Source organism: Diceros bicornis, chromosome 20 (assembly GCF_020826845.1).
Source record: "Diceros bicornis minor isolate mBicDic1 chromosome 20, mDicBic1.mat.cur, whole genome shotgun sequence".
NCBI classification, from domain to species: domain Eukaryota; kingdom Metazoa; phylum Chordata; class Mammalia; order Perissodactyla; family Rhinocerotidae; genus Diceros; species Diceros bicornis.
Genome location: NC_080759.1, coordinates 5,154,344 through 5,179,942, shown reverse-complemented (window position 1 = coordinate 5,179,942; position 25,599 = coordinate 5,154,344). Strand labels below are relative to the sequence as shown.

Below are 25,599 nucleotides of genomic sequence, written 5' to 3'. Positions count from 1 at the left end.
ATTCAGGGCTTCTCACCTCACTGCTCAGAGCATCACGTGGAACCTCTACCAATCCCACTGTCACCGCAGACCCTCACACCAGGATGGGGAGCAGCAGAGCATTCCTGCGAGTAACCAGGCAATGGACCATGCCAAAACACCTTTTTTTTTAACTTTGAAATAGTTTTATCAGCTCATAAGACCTTTGCATATTTAAAAAAATCCAAAACACTATATAGTATCAAATCATAATTACTTTTTTTTTTACCAATTGAAACTACCCAGCATATACAGTTATTAAAGAAAAAAAAAATCCTGAATTCTGAAATGACATTATGACTTAAATACTATAACATTAACTCATTGCACAAAGCTGCCAGATATTCTTCATAAGCACAACCACTGCATAGGGCGCAAATGAACAGAATGTCAATGGTACACACTCAGTTGAAGTAACTGTGGCTTCACCTAAAGAATTCATATTTATGGCACAAAATGCTGGTCTGTTTTTACTTCCACAGGCAACCACCTTCACAGTCCAGTTACCACCCATCCACTACCCACTCACATACCCATGAATCCATCAGCCCCCCACCATCCACCCATGAAACTACCCATCTACCAACAAATCCATCCGTGAATCTATCCATCCACTCAGGAATCTACCTGTCCACTCATGAATACATACATCTACCCACCCACCCATCCATCAAGCCAACCATCAATCTATCCACCCTCCTCCTCCTTCCCATCCATCCACCCACCCACCCTTCATTACCTCCCTGGACAACCACCTCACTCTGCTACCCAGCATCATGTCTCCTTCTGGCTAAAGGGGTACATGTTTGGCAAATGCCAGAGTCCACATCAACTCTGCCTGTGGCCTCTCCAGACCTACTGAATTAGAAACCTCATCAAACCAGGAAATAAGTTGGTCTGTCCCTGCCTGATTTTAGCAAATCCCATCATGCTAGCACCTCAAGCTCACTGTACCTATTCCGTGGGCACCTGGGCCCACGCTTGAAGCCCCTGGTGATGGCAGGGTCAGTTATGCAGGCGCAGCCCCTCCCCTACGTACACTTCTCACCTCGACCCACCACTCAGACCTTCACATCAACAACTTAAAATCACACTCACGTCCCTGTTCCATTCACAAATGTCTGCATCGCCACGATTTCAGCACTGAGCTCCTGGGGCCGGCTCCCCCTGCAGGGACGCCCAAGATCCCAGACCAGGGCTAGAGCGCACAGCGCAGGTGGCTGCCGACTCACCCTCTCACAATGCCGCTCTCCAGGTAGTTGACCTGAATGAATTTCCCGAATCGGCTGGAATTGTTGTTGTGGGCTGTTTTGGCATTCCCGAAAGCCTGCAAGGAAAACAGAGGCGGGTTTCAGATCATGAGGATGATACGTCCACTGGCCTCAGCCAGGAGCCTCAGAGCTCCCTCGGGGTGTGGCGGACACTTGGTCACTGGAAGTCCCACAATGGCCCAGATGAGATGGAGAAAACACGCAGGCACGTAGCCCTGCACGCTCCACAGTACTTATGCTTTCTCTCTGTGTCTGGGCTGTGGGATGGCTCAAGTGTTATGTTTTTCACGTTAAAAATGCCAATCATCAGAATTCTCTTTTAGTTATAATCGTTCATGTAGTAAACTCTGGCCTGTGGGCCAAGAGAGGTTTTTATATTTGTAAATGGTTAAAAAAAAAACCCAAAGAAGAGTAGTATTTCCTGACGTGTGAAAATGCTATTCACATGTCAGTATCTATAAATGAAGTTTTATTGGCACACAGCCAGGCCTGTTCATTTACGGATCATCCGCAGCTGTTTTTGTGCTGCAATGGCAGAGTCGCTGTGACAGAGACCGTATGGCCTACAAAGCTGAAAACATTTACTATCTGGCCCTTTCCAGAAGGAGTTTGCTGGGTCCTGGGTTGACACAGGCTCCAGGCCAGGCACACCAAGCTGGCTGTGACAGAGCAGATGTGGGGACAGGTCCCACTCTGGAGGGGTCTTGCAATTCCATGGGACAACAAGTGGGTTCACAGCAATTTTTGTTTTTAATTGGGGTAAAATTAGCATAACATAAAACTAACCATTTTAAAGTGAATAATTCAGTGGCATTTAGCACATTCACAATGTTGTACAACCACCACGTCTATCTAGTTTTAGAATATTTCCATCACCCCAAAAAAGAGACTCCATCCCCATCAGTAGTCACTCCCCATCCCCCCTCTCCAGCCCTGGCAGCCACTAATCTGCTTTCTGTCTCTATGGATTTACCTGTAATTGATATTTCATATAAATGGGATCATACAATGTGGCCTTTTGTGTCTGGCTTCTTTCACTGTGTGCCAGGGCTGCATTCCCAATACATAGAGGAAAATATGCCCTGGGGCTTCCCACATGACCACCAACCAGATTATGACGTAGAACACCCCCGTCCCCTGCCAAGGTTCCAAGAGTGCCCCCTTCCCACGTGGCACCAACCCCCACAAGGGAGGGACTGACTGGGAGAGGGTGTGATGGAGCCTTGGGGGAACGCGGGGCAGGGCAGGAGCCCCGGGGGGTGGGTTCCCTGTTTCAAAGAGAGAGAGGCCTGTGCAGGTGGGGGCGGCACGGCTGGAGAGACGAGGTGAGAGAGGCAGAGCTGGTCACGGAGCCTGGTGCTCAGCCACTCAAGTCTTCGTGGCCTCAGCGGCTGGGGAAGGGGTGACGGGGAGAAACGCCTCAGAGTAGTCACACACAGAAAAGCAAGCTTGGCGGCAGCAAGAAGGGTGTCAGGCTGATGACGCTCCTGTTTGGAGAGGCAGAGCCCTGCAAAGAGGCTGGGAGGGAGTGAGGCTGCAGCAGGGAGCAGGTGGCAAGGCCACTGCCAAGGTCCACTGCAGGGGGAGGTTTGAGGGTCTGGTGGGCAGGGGGACGAGGGCAGGGCAGGGAGAGGCAGCCAAGCTTGCAGGGGAGTCAGGAACAGGGAGACACAGAGAGAAGATGGAATTTTCTTGAAGACCTCATCCTGCAGGAGGATGGATGCAGGTCGACCACTGATCAGAGCTTCCGGTGTGGCAGCCTGAAGGCAGAAGCCCCATAAAAAAGCGTCTGCTGAAAGGCTCGGCATACTTCCTTAGAAAACAGCTCCATTCAGCAGAGCTCTCCATCAGGATAGCGGCCCCGGCTGGGCCCATGTGCCAGTCACGCTCCTGGCTGAGCAGGTCACGGGAGGAGTGACTTCCTGCCCCGCTGCCCCAGGGGCTTCAGACCCCAGGAATGGGCCTTGCTGTAAAACCTGAGCCAACCACCACGTGCCAAGCAGGAGAGTGACAACAAAGGAGCGGCTAGACAGGCAACCTGGCCCTGGGAAGGGGGGTCCTTTCAGGATGGGGGCGGTCTGCTGGGCACTTTGGGGGGTCTTAACATGGCCTTGTGGAGGCAGAACCCAGCTCGAGGAGGCGCTTGCCCAAGTCAGTGGCCACAGAGCCCACCTCCTCCTCTTCTTCTTAAATGCTTCCTCAGGACCCACTGACCTGCTGGGTTTCGCAAAGGTCTTCCGAGGGCTGGAGTAAACACGGGGCTCATCACCAGGTCCTGATGATGTGACTGAGCTACTGGCCAGCGGCCGTGCACCAGCCACTGGGGGCCAGGCCTGGGTCCGCCCTGCTCTCCTGAGTGTCTACAGAACCTAGTGCAGGGTTTCCAGCCTCGGCACTGCTGACACTTGGGGCCGGATCACTCTCTGTGGGGGGCCGTCCTGGGCACTGTTGGGTGCTAAACAGCATCCCTGGCCTCCACCCACCAGATGCCGGTAGCACCTGGGACAACCAAAAACATCCCCAGAGATGGCTGACTCACCCAGGTTTAGAAGCACTGCTATATACCGATGGAGGTAAAAGGGGTCTGCAGGTCTGGGCTCCTCCTCCCATTACGAGGGCCCCACGTGTACTGCAGGCGCTGAGGGGCCGCTGCACGAGAAAACTGTCTTTCTAGATTTAGTCTCCAGCCTCCCCTAAGTTCAGCCTCAGAGCCGTGTTTTTTGTTTGGAGCCAAGTCTGCAGACTCTGGAGGCACTGCTCTGGGACAAGCAGACAGCAGATCCGTCTCCTCCTCCTTTCGCTCCACACTCAGCAGACCCTGCAGGGTGGCGTCTGAGCTGAGAATAGCCTTGCTCTGTGCTCAAACGAACTCCTGGGAGCGAGCATGCAAAGTCTTAACTACAAGCAGAAGGTGAAGCGATGCCCGACCCCATGTGGGCTCCCTCCCGGGGCAACAGGCCTCTCTCTGCGCTGGGTCCCCACAGTGCTTCGGATCAGGGCCTGCTGCAGAGACACCCCAGAAATGAGCATTTGCATCCAGAAGAGCCACAGCGGTCCCTTTTGAACTTAGGACAAGTCTCCATGGCAATTTCTAAGGCTTCTAAGGAAACAGCCAGGCCTGGCATCCTGGGGACAAGAGGGAATGTCTGCGGGATGTAAGGGCTCACCAGCTTTCTGGCTCTGCGATTACCAGTGCGGGGCCCGGTGACCTCACGTGTCTGGTATGCGGTCTCAGCACACTGCAACGTCTCAAAGCTGATCTAAAAATATCCGGTTGGTGCTCTTATACATCCAAAGAGGAGGAAATGCTGGCCTGGCACGCACAGCGAGGGGAGCTATCGTGTGGCTGCTCCCAGGGCTGGCCAGGGGCACGCACGCACCCAAGCACAAGGGTGCTGGTGTGCCCAGTGGATCATGTGGGGCCAGAGGCGGACAGGAGGGAGGGAGCTGGACCCTGGCGCCAGCAATGATGCGATATAACCCGGCATATCGCATATACCTGGGGCTGAGGAGGCTACAAGCTTATGCTGTCTTCCCACCAGGCCGGAATCCACAGCTCTGGCAAAATGCTATGCAAGGAAGGCCTCTACTTTCTTGGAAACACTTTTTTTCCCTTTCATAATATAAAAAACATGTTTCTAATGTAATTTGCAAACTTTGAAAAAAATACAAAGAACCACGCTAAAAGTTTACCCAACAACAACAAAAACATAACAGACGACCCTATAATTCAACTGCCCCCCAGTCATGGTTTCTAGGTAAAACTAACAAAGCAGCAGCAACCCCCTTCTTCCGACAGGGGCAGACCAGGCCTGGGCCCAGGGGGTGCTGTGTGCCCACCAGGAGCCCCCTAACCCTGCCAGCGATGCCGAGAGCCCAAGAATGTCTGGCCATCTTCCAAATGCCCTTGTCTTTGAGGTTCTTCTTTTGAGAGATTCAAAAAAGTTTCTTAAATTGGAGACATCAGGGTTGAGCATCCTACTTAGCCAGAAGTTTCTAGAAGGTACATTTTCTATGCAAATGGGATGGCTCTCTTCTCAGGTGGAACGCACGGTAATCACGTGAGGAAGAATGGTGATAATGAGATCACAGAAGGGCCCACGGCGAGCACCAGTCCCACACTGGGCACGACGTGGGCTTTAGACTCTTCCCTTTGCTGGCACTCCTCTAAGAGACGGACGTGCCAACCCCATTTCAGATGAGGAAACTGAGGCGCAGACAGGTCAGCTGACCTCCCTGAAGTCCGAGAGAAGGCAGGAGACTGACGTGGCCCTGGGTTGGAACCCAACGCTCCTACTCCCAGCCCACACCCCACTGTTGGCCCCTCAGTCCTGAAGCCTGGGCTCCTTCCTCACACCTGTTCTCAGTGCCTGGAGGCAGACTAGTGTGCCCAGGACCTTTCGGGGTACCTGCCAGTCCCAGCCCGAGGCCGCTCTCCCAGGGCCTGGCAGCTGGATTCCCAAGTCATCTGAGTTCACACCTGGCCTCTCGTGCATCCACATGAAAACTGAACAAGCCTTGAGACGGATCGCACTAGCAAACAGCATTTTGCTTTCAGATTTCAAAACCCAGGGGCTGGCCCGGTGGTGTAGTGGTTAAGTTTGCACGCTCTGCTTTGGGGGACCGGGGTTCGCCAGTCTGGATCCTGGATGCATACGTACACCATTCATCAAGCCATACTGTGGTGGTGACCCACGTACAAAAAAAAAAATAGAGGGAGATCGGCAATGGATGTTAGCTCAGGTCCAATGTTCCTCACCGAAAAAAAAAAAAAAACCCACAAAAAACAAAAACCCTAAAGCCCCGTGGAGCAAGCTCACAAAGGTGAATATGCTTGCCCGCCCCTGTGTCACCAGGTGAGCCGCGAGTCAGGGTTCCCCTGGAGAGAAGTCCCCCAACCTCACAGTGCGGGCCACTCGAGGCAGCCAGACCTGAGATAACTCCCTCACCCCCCCCCCCCCCCGATTTCCTGCAGCCGTCCTTTCTCAGAGGCAAGTTCCAGGTGGTTCTAGTGAGTTCGTCTTGGTTACGGGGTTGGCCTTGACCTTCTAGCCACAGTGGCCTCACTCCCAAGTGTTTTTGGTGCTTTTGCACATGCAGTCTCATTCATTCGCTCATTCACTGGACAATTTATTGATGGGCTGCTGGGTACCTGGCACCATTCTAGCCTCAGAGAGCCCCCTCCCTGGTAGGGCTCCATGGGGAGGCCCTGCAGTCCATCTTGGCCATGGCTCAGGTGTCACCTCCTCTGGGAGCACCCCCAAACTGCCCGGGCAGGGTGGGCCACTTGCTGCCTCCCGTGGCCTTGATGCTGCCCCTCCCTCTGCGATGCCACCTCTGGGTGCAGCCTCTGTCCCCCTCTCAGACCACAAGCCACACAGGACTTGCGGGTCTCTTGCTCTGGGTCAAGACTGGGCATTGAGATGGAGGAGTGGCTGGTGTTGTCAAGAAAGGCTATGATTGGATTCTTTTGCTAAAACAGCGTTAGCAAATAGTAGGCTATGATGAAGCCTAAAGATGAGGCTGAAAGAGAGAGACTGTCCTCCATTTCCTGGCCTGCAGGAGCCCTCCGGTTCCAGCTATGGATAGGGTGGAGAACATGACACCTGAGAGGACTGGGAGCCAGAGCTGGCACGTGGCCCCACCACTTAGAACCAGAGTTACTTTTCTCCTAAGTGTTCTCCATGTTCCGGGTATACCTTTCTACGTGAAAGCCCACGCCCACCGACAGGTCATGCCCATCTGGGGACACGGACGATGGTCAGACCCTCCAGGAGGACGCCTGAGAAGTGTCCCATGGTCGTGCTGGGCCAGCGTGGAGCATGGGAGCTCCGTGGGCAGTGCCCTGGCCCAGGCGGCCCGTGGACCGAGGAGCCCAGAGCGTCTGCTCTGCTGTGTCTGCTGAGCAGTCAGGGCTGGGACTTTCCTGCGTGGAAATGCCAGGAAAATAACCCCTGGGCCTGCGTGGGGTCTCAGGCCTTTTCTGGCGAGGAGCCCAGGAGAACAGCTCTGTGTCTGTAGGGGATTCTGGCAGGTCCCGGCGGCCCAGGGGAGGGCTGGAGGCCCAGTGTTACCGTCAGCTGTGCCAACTGGGGCAAATCAGATCACTGCTCTTGGGTTTCAGATTCCTCTCCTGTAAAATGAGGGAAACCCCTGCCCTCCCAGTCTGTTTGAGGATGAATGAGACTGTCTGTGTGACCCTAGGGCCGGCACCCTTGTTCCGTGAAGGGCCAGGGAATCGAGACTATGGGCTGTGTGGGCTATGCTGCAACGACTCAACGCTGCCGTCAGAGCGTGAAAGTGGCCACAGACCATCTGTACATGAATGGCCGTGGCCGTGTGGAGGACACCTTCCTGATGCCGGGGTGGGGGCTCAGCAGGCTTGGACACTGACCTCTACCAGAGTCACTAAATGATGGCAGCTACCTGTTTCTGTACGGCCCATAAGCTAAGAACAGTTTTGACATTTTTAAATGCTTGGAAAAAAAAAATCAAAAGAAGAATATTTCCCAACATGTGAAACTGATATGAAATTCAGCTTTCAGTGTCCATGAATAAGGTTTAGTTGGTGCACAGTCTGTTTATGTATGGTCTGTGTCTGCTTTGGCACTACAATGGCAGAGGTGAGTCGCTGGGTGGAGACCGGCCTGGCAGACCTGAAAATACTGACCCTCAGACCCCTTATAGGAAAAGCGTGCTGGCCACTGGACTAGGGGCTCTCAGTAAAACATCCCCTTCACCCCAAGGGGGTCAGGGCAGTGCTGAGGCCGGGAGAAGGCTCCCACACTCAGACACGTGATGAGTGAGCAGGAGAGGGGGTGAGTGTCGCCCAGGCTGACTGGCCTCCCCTGGGGCACAGTGGAGACATGGAGAAGCAGGACCAGGAAGCACAGAGGCTGGGATGGGTAAGCGGGGTCACAGGCCCAGGGGGCTGAGTGAGAAGAGACAGACAGAGAAGCCTGCTCTCTGGGAGCTGGAGGGGGCGGGAGGCAGGAGGGAGAAGCACAGCCCATGCGTTTTCCACAGAGCTGCTGTGCAAGGAACGGGCAGAGGGAGCGTCAAGGTTAGGAGCGGGTGGCCAGTTCCAGGGAGGGAAGATGCCAGGTGAGGACAAGGATGACAACAGGAAGGGGGTGGCAGTAATGGCGGTGAGAAGAGGCAGCTGGGGGGCGGGACATGGGACCCCAGCCCCCTGCCCACCCACGCAGGTGGCAGCTGCAGGCTCACTGCATCTGTGGGTGCAGGGCAGGAAGTGGAGAAGTCCCCCCAACCTCATGGCTCCCTGACTCACAGATGAGGAAGCGGAGGCTCTCTGGGGGCCATCGACACCCTGCCTCCACCTTGGTTCAGCTCTCTTCCTGTTGCCCACAGAGCTTGGGGCCCCCAGCACGTTCTCGACAGCCAGTCACTGGATGGATGGACAGATGGATGGCAGGCATGTGCAGAGAGCTGAGTGACAGTGGGACACAAAGCTCACCCCACATCTGTGCCCTCAGTTGGCAACAGGCTCTGTCACTTTCACCCGGAACAGCACCGACTGTCAGCCACAGACGCAGAAACACTGGAAACACAGCAAGGACTCCGGGGCCAGGATGAGGCCCTTTAAGAAGGGCGGATTCATCACAGGGATGTGATGTACAGCACGGCGACTACAGTTAATAATACTGTATTGCATATTTGAAAGTTGCTAGGAGAGTAGATTTAAAAGTTTTCATCACAACAAAAGAAAAAGTTTTTTTGTAACTATGTAAGGTGACAGACGGTAACTAGATTTACTGCTAACTAGATTTACTGCGGTGATCATTTTACAATGTATACAAATGTCAAATCATTATGTTGTATACCTGAAACTAATATAATGTTATATGTCAATTATACCCCTATCAAAAAAGAAAAAAAAAGGGCAGATTCCTACCAAGAGCCAAAGTTTCACACCAAACCGTGCGGGGGCAGGGGTGGTGGGAGGTGGGGTGGGAGAATCGTAAAAAAAAAAGAATGACGAACAGATCGAGCTTTGATGGGGAAGAGTCTTGCTTAGTTCTTACTGCATGAAAAATATTTGAGGAATTCATCAAGATCCCTGAGGGCTCATCTTATCCATCTGACACCCAAATAATTCTCTTTGGGGTCTACTTGGTTCTTTTTCTCAGGTTTTTGAGTTGGGAAATTAATTCACTTTTATTTGTTCATATTTATGAATAAAAAGTATTTATGGATATAAAGTGGCTAAGAATCGTCCTCTCATTGCTGCTTTAAATACATCCTGTGATTTCTGATCATATACAGTTTTTGTCACTGATTTTTAGAAAGTCTGTAATTTTGGTTTATGGATCCCCCTTCATCTGAGAGTTGTTTAACAGAAGTTCACTTTTTCTTTTTAAAATAATTTCCATGTGGAAGGGCCTTTAAAAAATTAATTTCTAGTTTTATTGCATTGTGAAGAGTGTTGCTTGTAATATGTTTACTTTTGGAAATTCTAGATGCTTTCTCTGTGATCTGATATAGGAATGAATTTTATGAAGGTTCTGTGAATATTTAAGAAGGTTTATTCTCATATCAAAGTGAAGGGTTTGTGATACGGCCACAAGATCTGCCTTAAGTATGTGGTTTGGGTGTCTTTCATCCTTGCTGTCCACTCAACCAACCTTGTGCTATGTGTTTATGTCTGTTTCTCTCGGTATCTTTCATCATTTCCACTTTGTAAAGGCAGCGACTGTGTTGTTTGGTGCATAGACGTTGACAACTATTACACCTTGAGTGTAAACTGAGGCTCTGGCATTATGACAAAACTTCTTCATCACAGGTAATGTTCAGAGGCCTGAGTTCTCCTCCACATTGGAACGCAGCTCTGTTCTTGTCTGTTTCTATCTGGCTGCTATAACTGTGCCTGTCCCTTTTATTTTTAGCTTCCTGAACCACTTTGATTTAGGTGAGTCTTGTTCACAAAGCATGGAGTTGAACTTTGTTTTGTGAGCCAACTTGAAAATCCTCTCCTTTTAATAGGTGGATTGCACTCACAGAAATTTGGCAGCCTGGTGGACACGTTCCCTCCTGAGGCTCAGGCCATCATCAGCTCTATTCCCCATCTGCTGCTTGTGGGTGTGGCTGAGTGACTAGAGGCCAGAGGAATTCTCCAGGTCACTTTTGATGACTCCTTGAAATCCTGTATCTTTTGCAAGATTTTTCAGCCTCACTTTGCAACTGACTTGCATTGCATTTGAGTGGTGGGAGGCATCTGGGAGGGTGCGCCCACCTGACCTGGTGAATGGGAAGGAGCCGTGCCTAGGCTGAGCTGAGAGAGGAGTGTCAGTGAAGGCTCGTTCTGTGAGTGGGCAGCGCATCACGGAAGGTTTCATCTTGGATGACGTTTGCTTCCCACACATTCCCAAACTGCACAGACTCTGGTTCTGATGACAGAACAGCAAGGACTTCTAGTGCTTCCTATGCAGCAAAACCAAGCATTTGCATGGATGAGGAAAGGCGAGCTCCCTGGGGTGGGCTGGAGCGAGACTCTATGGCCTCAGAGCACCCCTCCCCCCTCCCTGCCAGGGCCACATCCTTTCTCCACACCCTCGTGGAGGGAACACCCAGGCTCCCCTTGGGACCACCCTCCATATCTGGGGTGGGCAAACCTATCATGCTGGGGCTCCCCTGCTTACAGAAGTGGGGAAGAGGAGTCAGAATTGCCAAGATTGCAGTCCCCACTCCCCCCAGCAAGTTGCCACTACTGTGCTGTTCTGGTGGATTGGGGTGAGGGAGAGAAAAGATTGAGAATCCAGGTATGGGCTATGGGGGCTTTGTTCAAGATACAGAGTCTTGGGCCCCATGTCAGACCTGCAAAATTTCTGGAAAGACTGAGGAATCTAACTTCCTAAGCCAGAGCATAAAGGGGTTCTTCTGATTCCTGGAAGGGTGAGAACTACTGCTCTAGGGTTTATTATGAGGGGGGCAAATAAAGCAAGAAGACATCTACATATACCCCTCCCTCTTTTGTGAACATCTGGAGTAGGGGTCTCCATGGTCAGGGGCAGGACGGAGCCAAGAGCTTTGTGCTTAGTATACTTAATCAGACTGCTTTCCTAATGTTTAGCCCCAAGAGATGGAAAACTTCCATACTCCAAGGCTTCACACAGATCGGCCACTCCCCACCTACAGTCCAGCCCCAGGTGGGTCCAATCCCCATCCCGTCTGCCACTCCAAGGCCTTGTCCGCCAGGCACAGTAAGGTGGAGAGGTGAGGGAGGAGAAACCAGGTCCCGATGATGACACCAGAGCAGGCACAGGAGAGGAACCATTGTCGAGGTCGCCTCCCAGTATGGAATCCTCACAGCCCTGAGAAGCGAGGGCTTGTCTGGGAAACTGAGCTCGGCAGCTTCGCCCAAGTCCTGGTAAGAGGCTGTGTGTGCCCCATCGCAGGCCCAGCCAGGAAGCCAGTGCTCTGGACACCACCCTGGTTGCTGGACGCTGTCACCTGCACACACCGGTGGGGCCACTGTGGCTAGGGCCTGGGCAGTGGTGGGAAACATTTCAGAAGAAGAAACAACAGGATATGGTGACAGTGAGCATGCAGAACAGAGGAAAGCACCAAAGACCGCTGGTGACAGCACTGCCCACTGAAATGGGGAAGTGGGAGAGGGCAGCGGTGCTGAGGTCAAAGTTCAGTTTGCCAGGACCTCACGTGTCTGAGATTTGCTTTGCACACCTCACCGAGGTGGCAGGAGCTTGTCTAAGTGTGGGGGGGTTCCATAAACTATACCCCATGGGCCAAATCTGGCTTGATGCCTTTTTTTATATATAAACTTTTAATTTCAGAATCATTTTTGATTTATAGGAAAGTTGTAAGACTACTACAAAGAATTCCTGTGTATCCCACACTCAGTTTCTCCTATGGTTAACATTATGGTGGTACGTTTGTCACAACCAATGATCTAATACTGACTGATACGTTATTATTAACTTAAGTTCACACTTCATTCGGATGTCCTCAGTTTTTCCCTAATGTCCCTTTTTTGTCCCAGGATCCCATGCTACACTCAGTTGTTGCATCTCCTTGAAGTCTCCATGTCAAGTTTCTCAGACTTTCCTTGTTTTTGAGATCGTGGCAGTTTTAAGGAGGACAGTTGGGTATATTGTAGATCCTTCAATTTGGGTCTGTCTGACGCTTCTCTCCCACTACTTGTCTTTGTAAATAAAGTTTTATTGGCACATGGCCCCACCCATTCATTTACTATTGTCTGCGGCTGCTTTTTGCACTACAACACAGAGCTGAGTAGTTGCGACAGACTGCATGGCCTTAAAATCCAGAAATGCTAATTATGTGGCTCTGTAGAGAAACTGTTTGCAGATCCCCAGTCTAAGCTCCTTTATCAGGGTTTAAGCTTCAGCTGCTTAATTCAGGACACACTCCCTTGGGAGCAGCCACAGCAAACCTGCACTAGCCAACTGTATCCTCACTCGACATAAGGAGTTTCACCAATCAGCATGATGAACCTTCGAAGTGGACTTTCCTGGATGGAAACGGCGTTGTTCAAGACAAGTGGGTAGGATAAAACATCTTTGAGACACTTTCCACACCTGTTTGAGAAATCCCACCTAAGGGTCCTGTGGCCTACTCCTTAGGGACAGGGCTCAGGTGTGACTCCAAACCAGTTCCATGTCCTGCTGCTGGATCCGGGCTCAGGTGCGCCTGGGCCCACAGAGGCCAGAGCCGACCGACAGCACCAGCTCTGGGTCGGCGGGGCTCCTGTCTGCTTATAAATCTCAACATCTATGGGAAAGAATCTGAGGTGGATGTGGCAGGTCCCAACAGGGAGTGTCCCAGACGCATAAAGCCTGCTCTGCATTTCCATTTTCGTTGTGCTAAAGTTCATATAACATAAAATTAACCATTTTAACCATTGTAATGTACAGTTCGGTGGCATTCGGTATGTTTGCTATGTCGTGCAATTGTCACCTCTACCTAGTTCCAGAACATTTCATCACCCCAATAGGAGACCCCATCCCCATGAGCAGTCACTCCCCATCCCCCTCCCCCAGCCCCTGGCACCCACTAATCTACTTTTTTCTCTATGGACTTGCCTCTTCTGGACATTTCATATAGATGGGATCATAGAATATGTGGCCTTTTGTGTCTGGCTTCTCTCTCTCAGCACGATGTTTTCGAGGTTCATCCACGCTGTAGTGTGTGTCTGGGCTTCACTCCTTGTTATAGCTGAGTCATCTCCACTGTATCCACTCCGCTGTGAACAGGGGCAGTAGGGGCAACAGCTGGGCCTGCCTTGGGGGGTCACTCCATCTTCCTTAGGTCTGGAGGAGCCATGGCTGGTGCTGACAAGAGTCCAGGAGGACCCCTGACTCCAAAGACCCTCTGACACCCCCAGTGGCCAGGGATAAGTGCCTCCAGCCACCTCTTTTCAGGTGGATGTGATCCTCCCTTTGACTTCCCATCACAGGCTTGCTTTCAGCCTTCAGTTCTCTCGTGGGGCCCCCTCCCTGGTGTCTCCCATCTTCTTTTTTTTTTTTAAAAACAGTTTCATTTATTTATTTATTTACTTATTTTGTGAGGAAGATCAGCCCTGAGCTAACATCCGTGCTAATTCTCCTCTTTTTGCTGAGGAAGACCAGCTCTGAGCTAACATCTATTGCCAATCCTCCTCCTTTTTTTTTTTTCCCCCAAAGCTCCTGTAGATAGTTGTATGTCCTAGTTGCACATCCTTCTAGTTGCTGTATGTGGGACGCAGCCTCAGCGTGGCCGGAGAAGCGGTGCGTCGGTGCGCGTCTGGGATCCGAACCCGGGCTGACAGTAGCGGAGCGCGCACACTTAACTGCTAAGCCACGGGGCCGGCCCGTCTCCCATCTTCTTTATGGGGCAGCTCTGGAACGGGGTGGGAAGCCCACCCATGCACAGGAGGGCTGCCCCGGGCTCCTCATGAGGTGTCCCCCCAACCTTGGCATCACTGTGACCTCATCTCAGCACTTGTTCACTCCATGCTCTTCCATAGCTGACACCCAGGGCTCTGAGCTGGACTAGCTTGCTTTAGAATCAAAAGGACCCCAGGGCCGCCCTGGTGGCATAGCGGTTAAGTTTGTGCGCTCCACTTCAGTGGCCCGGAGTTCACATGTTCGGATCGTGGATGCAGACCTACACACTGCTTATCAAGCCATGCTGTGGCAGTGTCCCATATAAAGTAGAGGAAGATGGGCACAGATGTTAGCCCAGGGCCAATCTTCCTCAGCAAAAAAGAGGAGGATTGGCATGGATGTTAGCTCAGGGCTACTCTTCCTCATTAAAAAAAAAAAAAAAAAAAAAAGGCCCCTGAACACCACATGGCCCCTCAGAGCCTCAGCGTGGGTGGCTCCGCGCCATGGCTCTGCTGGTCACATGACATTCAGAATCTCTCCTCTGACTCTCCCAGCAGGCCTCGGGGCAGACTTAGCTAGATGATGGCGGCAAGAGCATTCCAGACTGAGGGTGAGCATGTGCAAAGGCCCTAGGGCAGGAGAGATCAGGAGGCAGAGCAGAGAGGTCTACTTGCTGCAGGTCATGCAGCACGTGAGCAGCTGAGTTGGGCTGCCTGGTCCTACTCTGGGCTTCCTGGCTTCCTGGCAGGGGACGGCTCTCAGCCCTGAGGTCCTGCAGGTGGTAAATTCCGGTGGGAGGGGCGCAGTCACATGCTGAGGGGTGAGAACCAGTCCAGGCACTCTGGCAGAACTGGAGACATTCCCTCAGGAGCTGCATGTCCTTGTCATCTTCTCTCTACCCCTCCCCACAATCTCACCAACGTTCATACCTCCAAGGAGCAGCTCTGCCCAAGTGGTGGCTCCCTGCAGACTCTGTCCAGAGCCTCAGGCTGCATTTTCGACTGCACGTCCTAAACGCCCCTAAACTAGAGCAGGGTTTTTGGCCTTGACACTGATGGCATTTGGGGCTGGATCCTTCTTTGCAGAGGGGGCTGTCCTGTGAACTGTAGGATGTTGAGCAGCATCCCGGGCCTCCACCCACTTGATGTCAGTCTCCAGACACTGCCAAATGTCCCTTGAGGATAGAACTGCCCCTGGCTAAGAACCAAGCTTTAGGCTCAATTAAAAAATCCCTGCGCAGTGAGGAAGGACTAAGTGGGACTCCGTAAATTGTCACAGGACACTGTGATCCACTCTGCCTTAAAGAGGGATGACACCATCCAGCATTTCCTGAGAGTCCACCCCATGGAAGGCTCTGCGCCTGGGCATCTCCCCTCCGCCCAGGAGGAGCCAGTCAGCAGTCATGAGCTGGGGTCCCAGGGCTGGTCAGTGGCTGCGCAGGTTACCTCGAGCCTCAGGCTTGACCCCTCAGCCTTCCCGGAGACAGGCCACCTCCAGGGGCCTCAGGTAACCAGGTTCTCGACGGGCCAGGCCTTGGGAGCTGGCTGTGGCTGGGGGGCAGCTGACTGACACAAAAGGAAACCTCAGAGGACAGCTTCCCAGTGACGCTGGGGACAGGCACTGGAGCCGCTCCATCCTGGATAATTGCTAGGCAACCAATCCACCACCAGGTCTTGTGGTCATTCAACGCCCGGCATTCCTCCCGCCCCAAACAGTGAGGCAGATGTAGTCGATGGGTGGACAGACACCCCCACCTCTCCGCCCTGCCCTGGTGCAGCAGAGCATCCAGAACATTCGGAAAGGGCGGCGGCTGTGGCAGGGGTATCCCGGGCCTGAGTTACGCTTCGTCTTGTAATCAACTCATTCTTCAAATTCCAAGGAGGCCTTTCTAGGTGCTTAAAATATACCCCATAATTTCACTCCTCTTAGACACAGCGTTCCCAAAAATATAACTTCCCCCTTTGTCTAAAATAGCCTTAGATCACTGCAAGGCGTCAGTGCTCTGCACTTTTACGCAGCAGGCCAGAAACGCAGCCTCGCAGATCTGCAGGGCACCGGAGCGACAGAGAGCGCTGGTGGGTTCCGCCTTCCAGGTGGCTGCCCCTTCCCTGTGCTCCCAGGGAACGTCGGGCATCCCAATCCTTTCCCGTACCCTGCATGGACACCTTTTCATCCTTCTGCACCCCTACCCCTCTGGTGTGGCCCCACTTTTCAGCTGGGCAGAGTCTCCTGGCTGGCTGTCACCCTGTCTCTGTTTTCTGCATCTTGTCAGTCCTCGTGGTGAGCGGGGAACACCTGCTACTTTGTATTAGGTCCCGGGACTGGTAACACCACCGCCCTCCACGCCAGGTCACAAAAAGCTAGCCCTCATGCTCCTCTCTCTGGCTGAATTATCTTCCAGCCGTGAGCTCCAGCGCATCCTCCTGGGCACGCATCCCACGCCCCAGATATGTGCTTCCTCCAGGGGCACCTGGGCCCTGGCTGCGCACTTCTGGTTTGGCCCCGTCAGCCCCAACACGTTCAGCTGCCCCTCCCAGCCACTCATGGAGGATCCAGGGGTTGGTGGTGAGGGGGGGTCTGGGAAGTGCTGGGGTCTCGCTGGGTGTTGTCATCCTGCTGTGCCCCAGAGGCAGGATGCAGGTGGCCTTAGGGACCAAGGTGTGGCTGGAAACCCTCCAAGGGCCCTCGGTGAAAGTACAAGACAGGAAGGGGGCCCCACCACCCTCAGCCAAAGCTCAAACACTCTGGCTGTAAAAACACTCCCAGGGGTCTGTGGGACACACGGGGAGGGAGCAGGAGAACAAGAAAGCCCCGCACGGAGCCTGAAGGTGGAGCCGGCCTTGCCGAGCTTTACGGGAAGTCCAGAATCCCAGTCCTCCCTTCCCCACCACACCAAACTGCTTTAAGACCCTACGATTCTGACACCAATTCCGATGTGTGGGTTTTTCCCAACACCAAGGAATTTTCCAACACGAGCTGTGTGTTGTACAATTCAATTCAATTCTGACACTAGCTACCTGGAGGTAGCATCAGATCCCACAGGTTAAGGCCTCAGTCCTACAAGTCTCCACACACACCTTCCTATAAATCAGAGGCTCCCACAACCCCCTCTCTGGCTTTGATTAATCTGCTAGAGTGGCTCATAGAACTCAGGAAACCCATTTACTCACTAGATTTCTGGTTTATTGTAAAAAAATACAACTCAGGAACAGCCAGATGGAAGAGATGTGAAGGGCAAGGCATGGGGGAAGGGGTGCAGAGCTTCCGTGCCCTCTCCAGGTACACTACCCTCCCAGCACCTCCCTGTGTCCACCGACCTAGAAGCTCTCTGGACTGCCTCTTTTTGGGTTTTTATGGAGGCTTCTTTACACAGGCACGATTGATTAAATCACGGGCCATGGGTGACTATCAACCTCCAGCCCCTCCCCTCCCCAGAGGCCAGGGGCCGGGACTGAAAGTTTCAACCCTCTAATCACATGGTTGGTTCCCCTGGCAACCAGCCTCCATCCATAGGGGCTTTCCAAAAGTCACCTCACTAACATAAAAAGATACCCTTATCATGGTCATCACTTAGGAAATTCTAACGGTTTTAGGAGCTCTGAGCCAGGAACGGGAGAAAGACTAAATATATATTTCTTATAACAAATCATAGATCCCCTGTGGGTAGACGTAAGTTTTTGAATATATGTATCTACTTGGCATGGTTACAAATGCAGAAAGATTTGAGTTGGAGATAGGAGTGGTCTGGAACAAGGGTGGGAACCTGGTTTCCTTATATTTGGGTAGGGGGAGCTAAGCAGAAGGTGCGAAGAGGGCATGGAGGAAGTTAACTGTGGAAAGTTCTGGAATGTTCTACATGTGTGCATGTGGAAGTATGAAGGGTCAGCAAACCTTCCCTGTAAAGGGCCAGGCGGTAAATATTTTTGGCTTTGCGGGCCATATGGTGTCTGTGTGGCAACTGCTCCACTCTGCCGTTGTGGAGCAGATGATATTCAAATGAGGGGGCGTGTTTGTGTGTCAATAAAACTTTATTTATGGAAACAGGCCCTGGCAGATTTAATATGCGGGCTGTAGTCTGCCAATCCTTGTTATATACAAGAAAAAATTATACCCTAAGTAAGGAAAAACATGCTAAAAAAATGAAGAATTATATGAAAAAAAGCAAAGCAAAGCACATGGGTGGAACTGAAAGCAACAATATAAAATGTGTCACCATTTTGCCAAAGTGGGGCCGATAACCACGCGTGCAGCCCGGCAGCAGGAACCACCACAGTGGCCGGGGTTGTTTCCTATTGGGGAGACGCTTATAGGGGAAGAGTTGAACCACAGCCGACAGTTGGCATTAGGTTCAGAAAGTCACCCCCGGAGGACGAGGTGGATGGGTGACAAAACCCCAGGGCACAGGAACCAGCACCAACTGCAGCAGAAAATCGAGAAAGCTCTTTTCCTTACCCTGGTCTTCGGGGAGTGCAAATCTGCGGGGAGCCTGTGACTCCTCTGCTGGGGGTCCTCCAACAGCCCACTGCATTTTTTGGCATTGAGGAACAGCTCTTAAAGTAACACGACGACAACGTCACTCAAAGTCTGCCAGGAAGTCCAAACTCGGATGGAAACCTGACCCTGCGCCCAAGCCAGCCTCGTTGCAGGTGACGAAGACACGAGGAGATTTCTGGTCGAGGCGGGGGAGTGCCTGTTCTCTGGTCTGGCTGGCCGTAGGGAGGGAAGCAGTACCAGCCACCAATTCCCAGGAATGAAGGAGAACACCAGCTGGAGACTGCATTCCTGCCCCCAGCCACCCTGAGATGCGACGGTGCTGAATACAGCTGGGTTGACATGTAACTACAACAGCATAATGTTACCAAAAACCCCTGAAACTATTTAGGCACAGAACATCTGAAATCTCTCTTTGCATGCAGCTGGCCTAAAGCTTATTCTCAACTGTGACGATTCTGCCACCAGGGGACCCTTTGTGATATCTGGGGACATTTTTGGTTGTCACAGCTGCGCAGGAGGTGCTACTGGCATCTGGTGGGTGAGGCCAGGGATGCTGCTGAACATTCTACAATGCACAGGACGGCCCCACAACAGAGAAGGATCTGGCCGCAGACGTCGGCGGCGCAGAAGCACGGCCTTCACCCCCCTGTGTTTCTGTCTTCGAGGCCTGAAGTCAACGCCACACGAGGCCTTATTCATCCTCTTGTCCCCTGTGCTATCTGCCCCGCCTCTGTCTCCCTCTTGCCCTGGGATCCGGCCTCAGCTCCTACCCTCCTTTGGGCTGCTCCGCCGACCTGGGGCCTCCCAAACTACTTCCCCAAACACCCTGGGGAGGCCACACCAGGAACAGAAGCAGCCAGAGATTTGATTCCTCACTCCCTGCAGCTGCCTGGGTGGGGCGCACCTTCACCGGCTCTCAGCCGCTCATACTCCAGGACACTCGGCACCTTCTCCTCCCATCCCTGCACCACGGTATCTCCCTATAATGTCCATTCTCCCAGGATCCCACACCTGGCTCTCATTTTCCCTCCCCTATGATTCGTGACCCTGATGTTTGCATCGCTGACCTTCCAGCCACCCAGCCTTGAGGATGGCCCAGGCCAATCAGAGCCTAGACCACTGGCCAGAGGGTAGGGGACGACTTCTGAGAGCTATAATCTTCTCCCTTCCTCCTCCCAGCTCTGTGACCACCCCAGCTCGCCAGGCAAAAGCTCCAACCCAGCCAGGCCCCCAGACCCGGTCCTGGACTCGTCTGGCCAGCACACCTCTCCCTGGGGCGCCCCATGCCCTGCTCCAGACTCCGGAGCCCAAGCCCCCTCCCCACCCAGCTGACTGCTGACATCCGACCTTCCCCTCAACAGGCCCAAGGACCAAGCACTCTTAGGGACTCTGACCCCAGAACACCTCTGTGTCCAGGTAAAGCAGACCTTTGAGGTCCTCGGACCCGGGAGACAGACAGGCATCAGAGAAAGGCTCTTGGCCCAGACACTCCTCTTGCGGCAAATGCCCTGGCCCCCTTATGCCAGTGGAGGACACCAGTGAATTCCCTCCCTCTGTCCTGATCCTGAGCTCCCTCCCTGCAATGGTCCATGCCCTGAAGTGGGACCCCGGAGGCCTGTCCATGGCCACATGCCCCTTTCTCAACACTCACTCTTGGCACACTCACCTCCTCCTGGAGCTAACACTCGAGGGTCCGGGGTGAGCGGCTGGCCGGGAGGCGCCCCAGCTTGCCGCCTATCCCTGGCCCCTCCTGGCACATACAGTCTGCTGGGTCGTGTGACTGGACAACCTCTAAGGCCTGACAAGCATTGGGGTCAGGGGGGGCCTTTGTGCTGCCAGCACTCAGTTCTCCTTCGGACAAAGCACTCCAGACCTCAGTCCTCATCAGCGCCCCAGGGGCAGCTCCAGGCAGTGCTGTGCAGCCATCTCTGATGTGCTCCCTGCTCCCCTCGGACTCTGCTACTTCTACTCAGGGAGCCCGGATGGCCCGTGTAAAAGCTCCCGTCTGCTTCCCGAGGCCCCGGGAGGCCTGCCTGGTGTGTTTACTACCCACTGCTCCTGAACGCCAGCTTCCCTCTGGCCGCCGGCCTCTCAGCAGGTGTGGCAGGGCACACGCAGATGGGTGACGCTGACAGAGAGATGGACCTAGGTGTGTCTACCTGCCCCCAGCCAGTCCTCGGTACGCCCAGGAGGGCCTGCACATCCAGACCAGGCTGTTGGCCATGGCTTTGCCGTCCCACCAGGCTTGGCTCAGTCAACCCCAAGAGTACCCGGTGGGATCATTTCCACATGCGCCCAGCACCCTCCACCCTCCCATCATTGATCTGGGGTAGGCCACTGATAGGGGAGCACTGACCTGGCTGAGGCCCAGGAGAAAACCCAACTGCAGACTCAGCCATACAGAGTACAGAAGCTATGAGACAACTGGTGAAAGATAGACAGAACATAATCTTATCCACAGGATGGAATATTACTCAGCCATAAGAAGGAATGAAGCTCTTTTTTTTTTTTTTGTGAGGAGATCAGCCCTGTGCTAACATCTGCCAATCCTCCTCTTTTTTTGCTGAGGAAGACTGGCCCTGGGCTAACATCCATGCCCTTCGTCCTCCACTTTATACAGGACTCCGCCACAGCATGGCTTGCCAAGCAGTGCGTCGGTGCACGCCCAGGATCCGAACCGGCGAACCCCGGGCCGCCGCAGCAGAGCGTGCACACTTAACCGCTTGTGTCACCGGGCCGGCCCCGGAATGAAGCTCTGATACACACTACAATGGGGATGAACCTTGAAAACACCACGCTGAGTCAAAGAAGCCAGATGCAAAAGGCCACGTCTTGTATGATTCCATGTCTATGAAGTGTCCAGAACAGGCAAATCCATAGAGACAGAAAGCAGATTAGTGGCTGCCAGGGGCTGGGGGAGGGGGATGGGGAGTCACTGCTAATAGGGTCGGGGTTTCCTTTTGGGGTCACAGAATTGTTTTGGAACTAGATAGAGGTGATGGGTGCACAACATTGTGAATGTGCTAAAAAACACTGAATTGTTGACTTGAAATGGGAGAATTGTATCTCAGTAAAGATCTTAAACAGAATCTCTAACTGCAGAGGCACATCTCTGGTTCTGGAAACTTCCATCTCTGTCACCCTGGCTGAGCAGCTTCGCCTATGTACCCCCAGTGCCGGGCAGAGGTTGGCCCATTAGTGCCCTGTGGGAGAGAAGGATATGTCCTGGGCAAAGTGAAGGGGGATGACTACATGCGGTTCCGGGTGACCTGCCCAAGCAGACAGGCCAGTGCTGATGGAGGGTAGAGGGACAGACCTAGCAGCTCAGCGGGTGGAGGGGGGCTGGGGGCAGTCTGGAGTCACATGAGACTGAGTCTGCGGGGCCCTAAGGGGGGCTGGTGCTCAGGACTGAGGTTGGCACAGACCCCAGTCCCAGGATAGGCTCCTTTGGGACCCTCAGAGGCAGGTCGGTGACAGCAGTGAGCTCCAGGACTCCCTCTGTCCCACATCTTGCTGTCCCGGGTCACCAGCCTCTTGTGGGTGTGCCAGGCAGCTCAGGGCATCATCATCTCTCAGCCTCCTCTCTCTGCGTGGGCCAGGCCACGGTGGCCACACGAAAGCCCCCAAACTCCAGCACACAGCAGCCTCTGGCTGCTTGGGAAAACGGCCCAGACAATAAGGATCCTTCTTTCATTTCTGCTTTTGAAATTAAGACCTCGTATGCATCAGCAATGCCGGGGACATCTGCTACAGTTCAGGAAAGACAAAAAGAATCCTGGTCTCAGCCCCCCGCCCTTAGCCCTGATGCTGAGGTCTGCGGGCCACGGGAGAGGAGCACGTTCCAGGAGCACTTTGCGGCCCGTGGGCTGCTGCATGTAGAATCACCAGGTTCTCCGAGGGTGCCTGGGATGGGCAACGGACCTCCGCGTGAAGACAGGAAGACCCCCAGCTGCTCACTGCCCTGGTGAGCCTGCCTTCTGCACCTTCAGTGCTCCTGAGCTAACACAACAGCCCTACACAAATGTCGTGTTTCTGGGGGCGGTTCAGAGGGCAGGCTGCAGCGCGGCTGAGCACGGTGGAGCGAGACCGTGTGAAAACGGTGACAGTAACAGTTAACTGCTGCGGGCGGGCGGATCAGCTGATTGGAACCGGCTTTCCACAGTGCCTCCTTCCTGTTTTCTGGTCAGAATTGCACAGCGAGGCTGCAACTTACGCCTGGGGTGGGGGGGCACCCAGTGACACCCAAACCTCAAAACAACTCAACTTCTCCTTTTGGGGAGCTGAGAAAAAGTCCCAAACACTGCAAGTGCTGTGCTGAACCAAGTTGAGAGAGGAAATCTTCCACGGAGATGCAGAGAGGCACCGGGAACTCAGGCTCATGCTCAGGCTGCGTCCAACCCTGGTCCAGCCGTGGCTGCCCGGGGAACCCAGACTGGTGCTGATTTGTGTCTCCCAAAAGATATGTCCAGATCCTGATCCCCAGAACCTGTGAATGGGATCTTATTTGGAAATAGGGTCTTTGCAGATATAATTAAGGTAAGGATCTCGAGGTGAGACCCTCCTGGATTTAGGGTGGGCCCTGAATCCAATGACAGTGTCCTTATAAAAGACAGGAGATTAGAGACACAGAAACAGACAGGGAGAAGGCCGTGTAGCAACAGAGGCAAAGATGGGAGTGATGTGGCCGCAAGCAAGAGAACACTAAAGGGTTGCCGGCAGCCACTAGAAGCTGGAAGAGAGGCCTGGGGTGGATTCTCTCTGAGCCTCCAGAAGGTGCCAACCTTGCTCACACTTTGATTTCGGACTTCTGGCCTCCAGAACTGAGAGAGAAGAAACTGCTGTTGTTTTAAGGCCCCCTGGTTGGTGGTACTTTGTGACGGCAGCCAGGACACTTGCACACTTAGTGCACTTCTCTGGGGCTCTGTTTCCTACGCAGAGCTCTTGTGAGGGCTCAGAGAGATGACGGAGTAAAACCGAGTCCCCTGAAGCCTGACACCCAGTGGGCCCAAAGGCATGATAACTAATTATTCCTGTTATTAGGAAGGGACTCGCGGCTTAGCTCGGAATGTCTGGGACTGACTTGTAGACAATTTCTAATGCGTCAGCACCTGAAAGAAACGGTGACTGGGTCTCATGGGATCACAAGCTGTGACTCCAAGGCAGCTGTTCTCACCCAGGGGAGATTCTGCCCCCAGGAGACACTTGGTGATGTCTGGGGACATTTTCGGTTGCCACAGCTGGGGGGAGGGGGTGCTGTTGGCATCTGGTGGGTGGGGGCCAGGCGTGCTGCTGAATACCCTACAGTGCACAGGACGGCACCCCCAGAAATGACCGGGCCCCAGATGTTGGCAGTACTCTGGCACAGAAGCCAAGCTCCAAACTAAAACTATCTTTTCCCTTTCCAAACAGCCGCCCCAGGAAGCACGTTTATGGCTGTGCCGCGGATCTGGCTCAAGCCTGTTCTGGAAGTTGGCGTGGGCACCGCCCTCCTAACTGCTGGGGAAACTCAGCCTTGCTGGCTCCTGCTGCCGAGGAGGCTCAAGGGCAGCAGCTGGGCGAGGTCAGAGGCATCTGACTCACGGGGTGCAGACACCCACCTCAGAGGGTGACTAACAGCCATAGAAGAATGTGGTAGAATCCCTTGGGGCAACTGCAGGGGAGGAGCACAGGGGCTGGCAGGAGGAATTATGGGCCCCCGGGACGGCTGCTGAGCTGGGGGAGCCGTCGGGGAAGAAGGCAGCAGATACCGCCAGCTGTCACTCGGTAGGGGCTCCTATGGGCTCGCTTGTGTCTCCCCAAAAGACACGCCCACATCCTGAGCCCTAGAACCTGTGGATGGGGCCTTATGTGGAAATGGGGTCTTTGCTGACGTGGTTAGTTAGGATGAGGTCATCCTGGATTAGAGTGGGCCCTAAATCCAAAGACTGGTGTCTTTGTAAGAAGAGAAGGCCATGTGATGCCAGAGGCAGGGACTGGGTGATGGGGCCAGATCCCCAGGAAGACCTGGAGCCCCTAGAAGCCAGAAAACGCCACGAAGGATCCTTCCCAAGAACCTCCGGAGGGAATGTGGCCTCCAGAACTGGGAAAGAATAAATTTCCGCTGTTTTAAGGCCCCTAGTTTGTGATAATTTGTTACGGCCACCCCAGGAACCTCATCCAGGAGCCCTGGATGGTCTTCAGCTAGAAAAGGAAACCACGCTGTGTTGTGAGACTCCAAGGCTCAAAATCCTCACCAAGCCCTGGCATACCCACCCACCTGCCAGGGTCCTTGGGGGGTGAACGGCCCACGTGGCAAAACTCGTCACTCGGTAAACGCCAGGTCTGCCCTCTCATTCGCATAATTTCTAACATCATCGGCCGCCTGCAACGTTTTCTCCGGGACTGTGGTGCTGGGCATGAACACTTTGGTCTAGACTGCCTGTCATGGCCCCTGGCCGTTACTGGGATGACAGTGGGGTCATTGGTGGCTTCACAGTGGCTGTGTTCCAGAGCTGGGATAGAGCCATGTCAAACCTGGGACACCCTCCATAGCTCCCATGTCACACAGGGCCCTCCTGGTGTCCCAAGGTCCTGAATGATCTGCCTGTCACCTCCCTGTCCCCCCACTGCCTCCCGCTGTGCCCCTCACTCACTCGCTCCAGCCCCTTCCCATGCCCTCCAGGGCCCCTGCCTTCCCTCCAACAAGCCAGGCACCATCCAGCCTTGTGGCCTTTGCACTGGCCACGCCCTCTGTCCAGCCGCTGCATGGCTCACCCCACCTCCTTCCAGGCCCAGCTAAGCATCATCTTTTTGTCTCCTGCTCCCTCCCCCTTTCTCCTCCAGCCTGCCTGCTGTTCTCATAGGCTCTCAGCTTGCACACAAGGCCTGTTGTTTATTTTGCTGCCTGCCTCCTTGTCACTGGCGGACAGCTCCTCGTGGGCAGGCCTTTGTGTTGATTTTGGCCACTGCATAAACCA

The 25,599-nt window shown here is 53.6% G+C and overlaps 1 protein-coding gene across 8 annotated transcripts in view; it reads right to left on the bottom strand.

Moving 5' to 3' along the window:
* Positions 1-25,599, bottom strand: part of MYO9B (myosin IXB) — an 86,899-nt gene that overhangs the window by 39,757 nt on the left and 21,543 nt on the right. For all 8 annotated transcript variants that reach the window (XM_058563650.1, XM_058563651.1, XM_058563654.1 and 5 more), the window contains exon 3: positions 1,251-1,345. In XM_058563650.1, the coding sequence (XP_058419633.1) occupies positions 1,251-1,345 (95 nt within the window). The remainder of the gene's footprint in view (positions 1-1,250; positions 1,346-25,599) is intronic.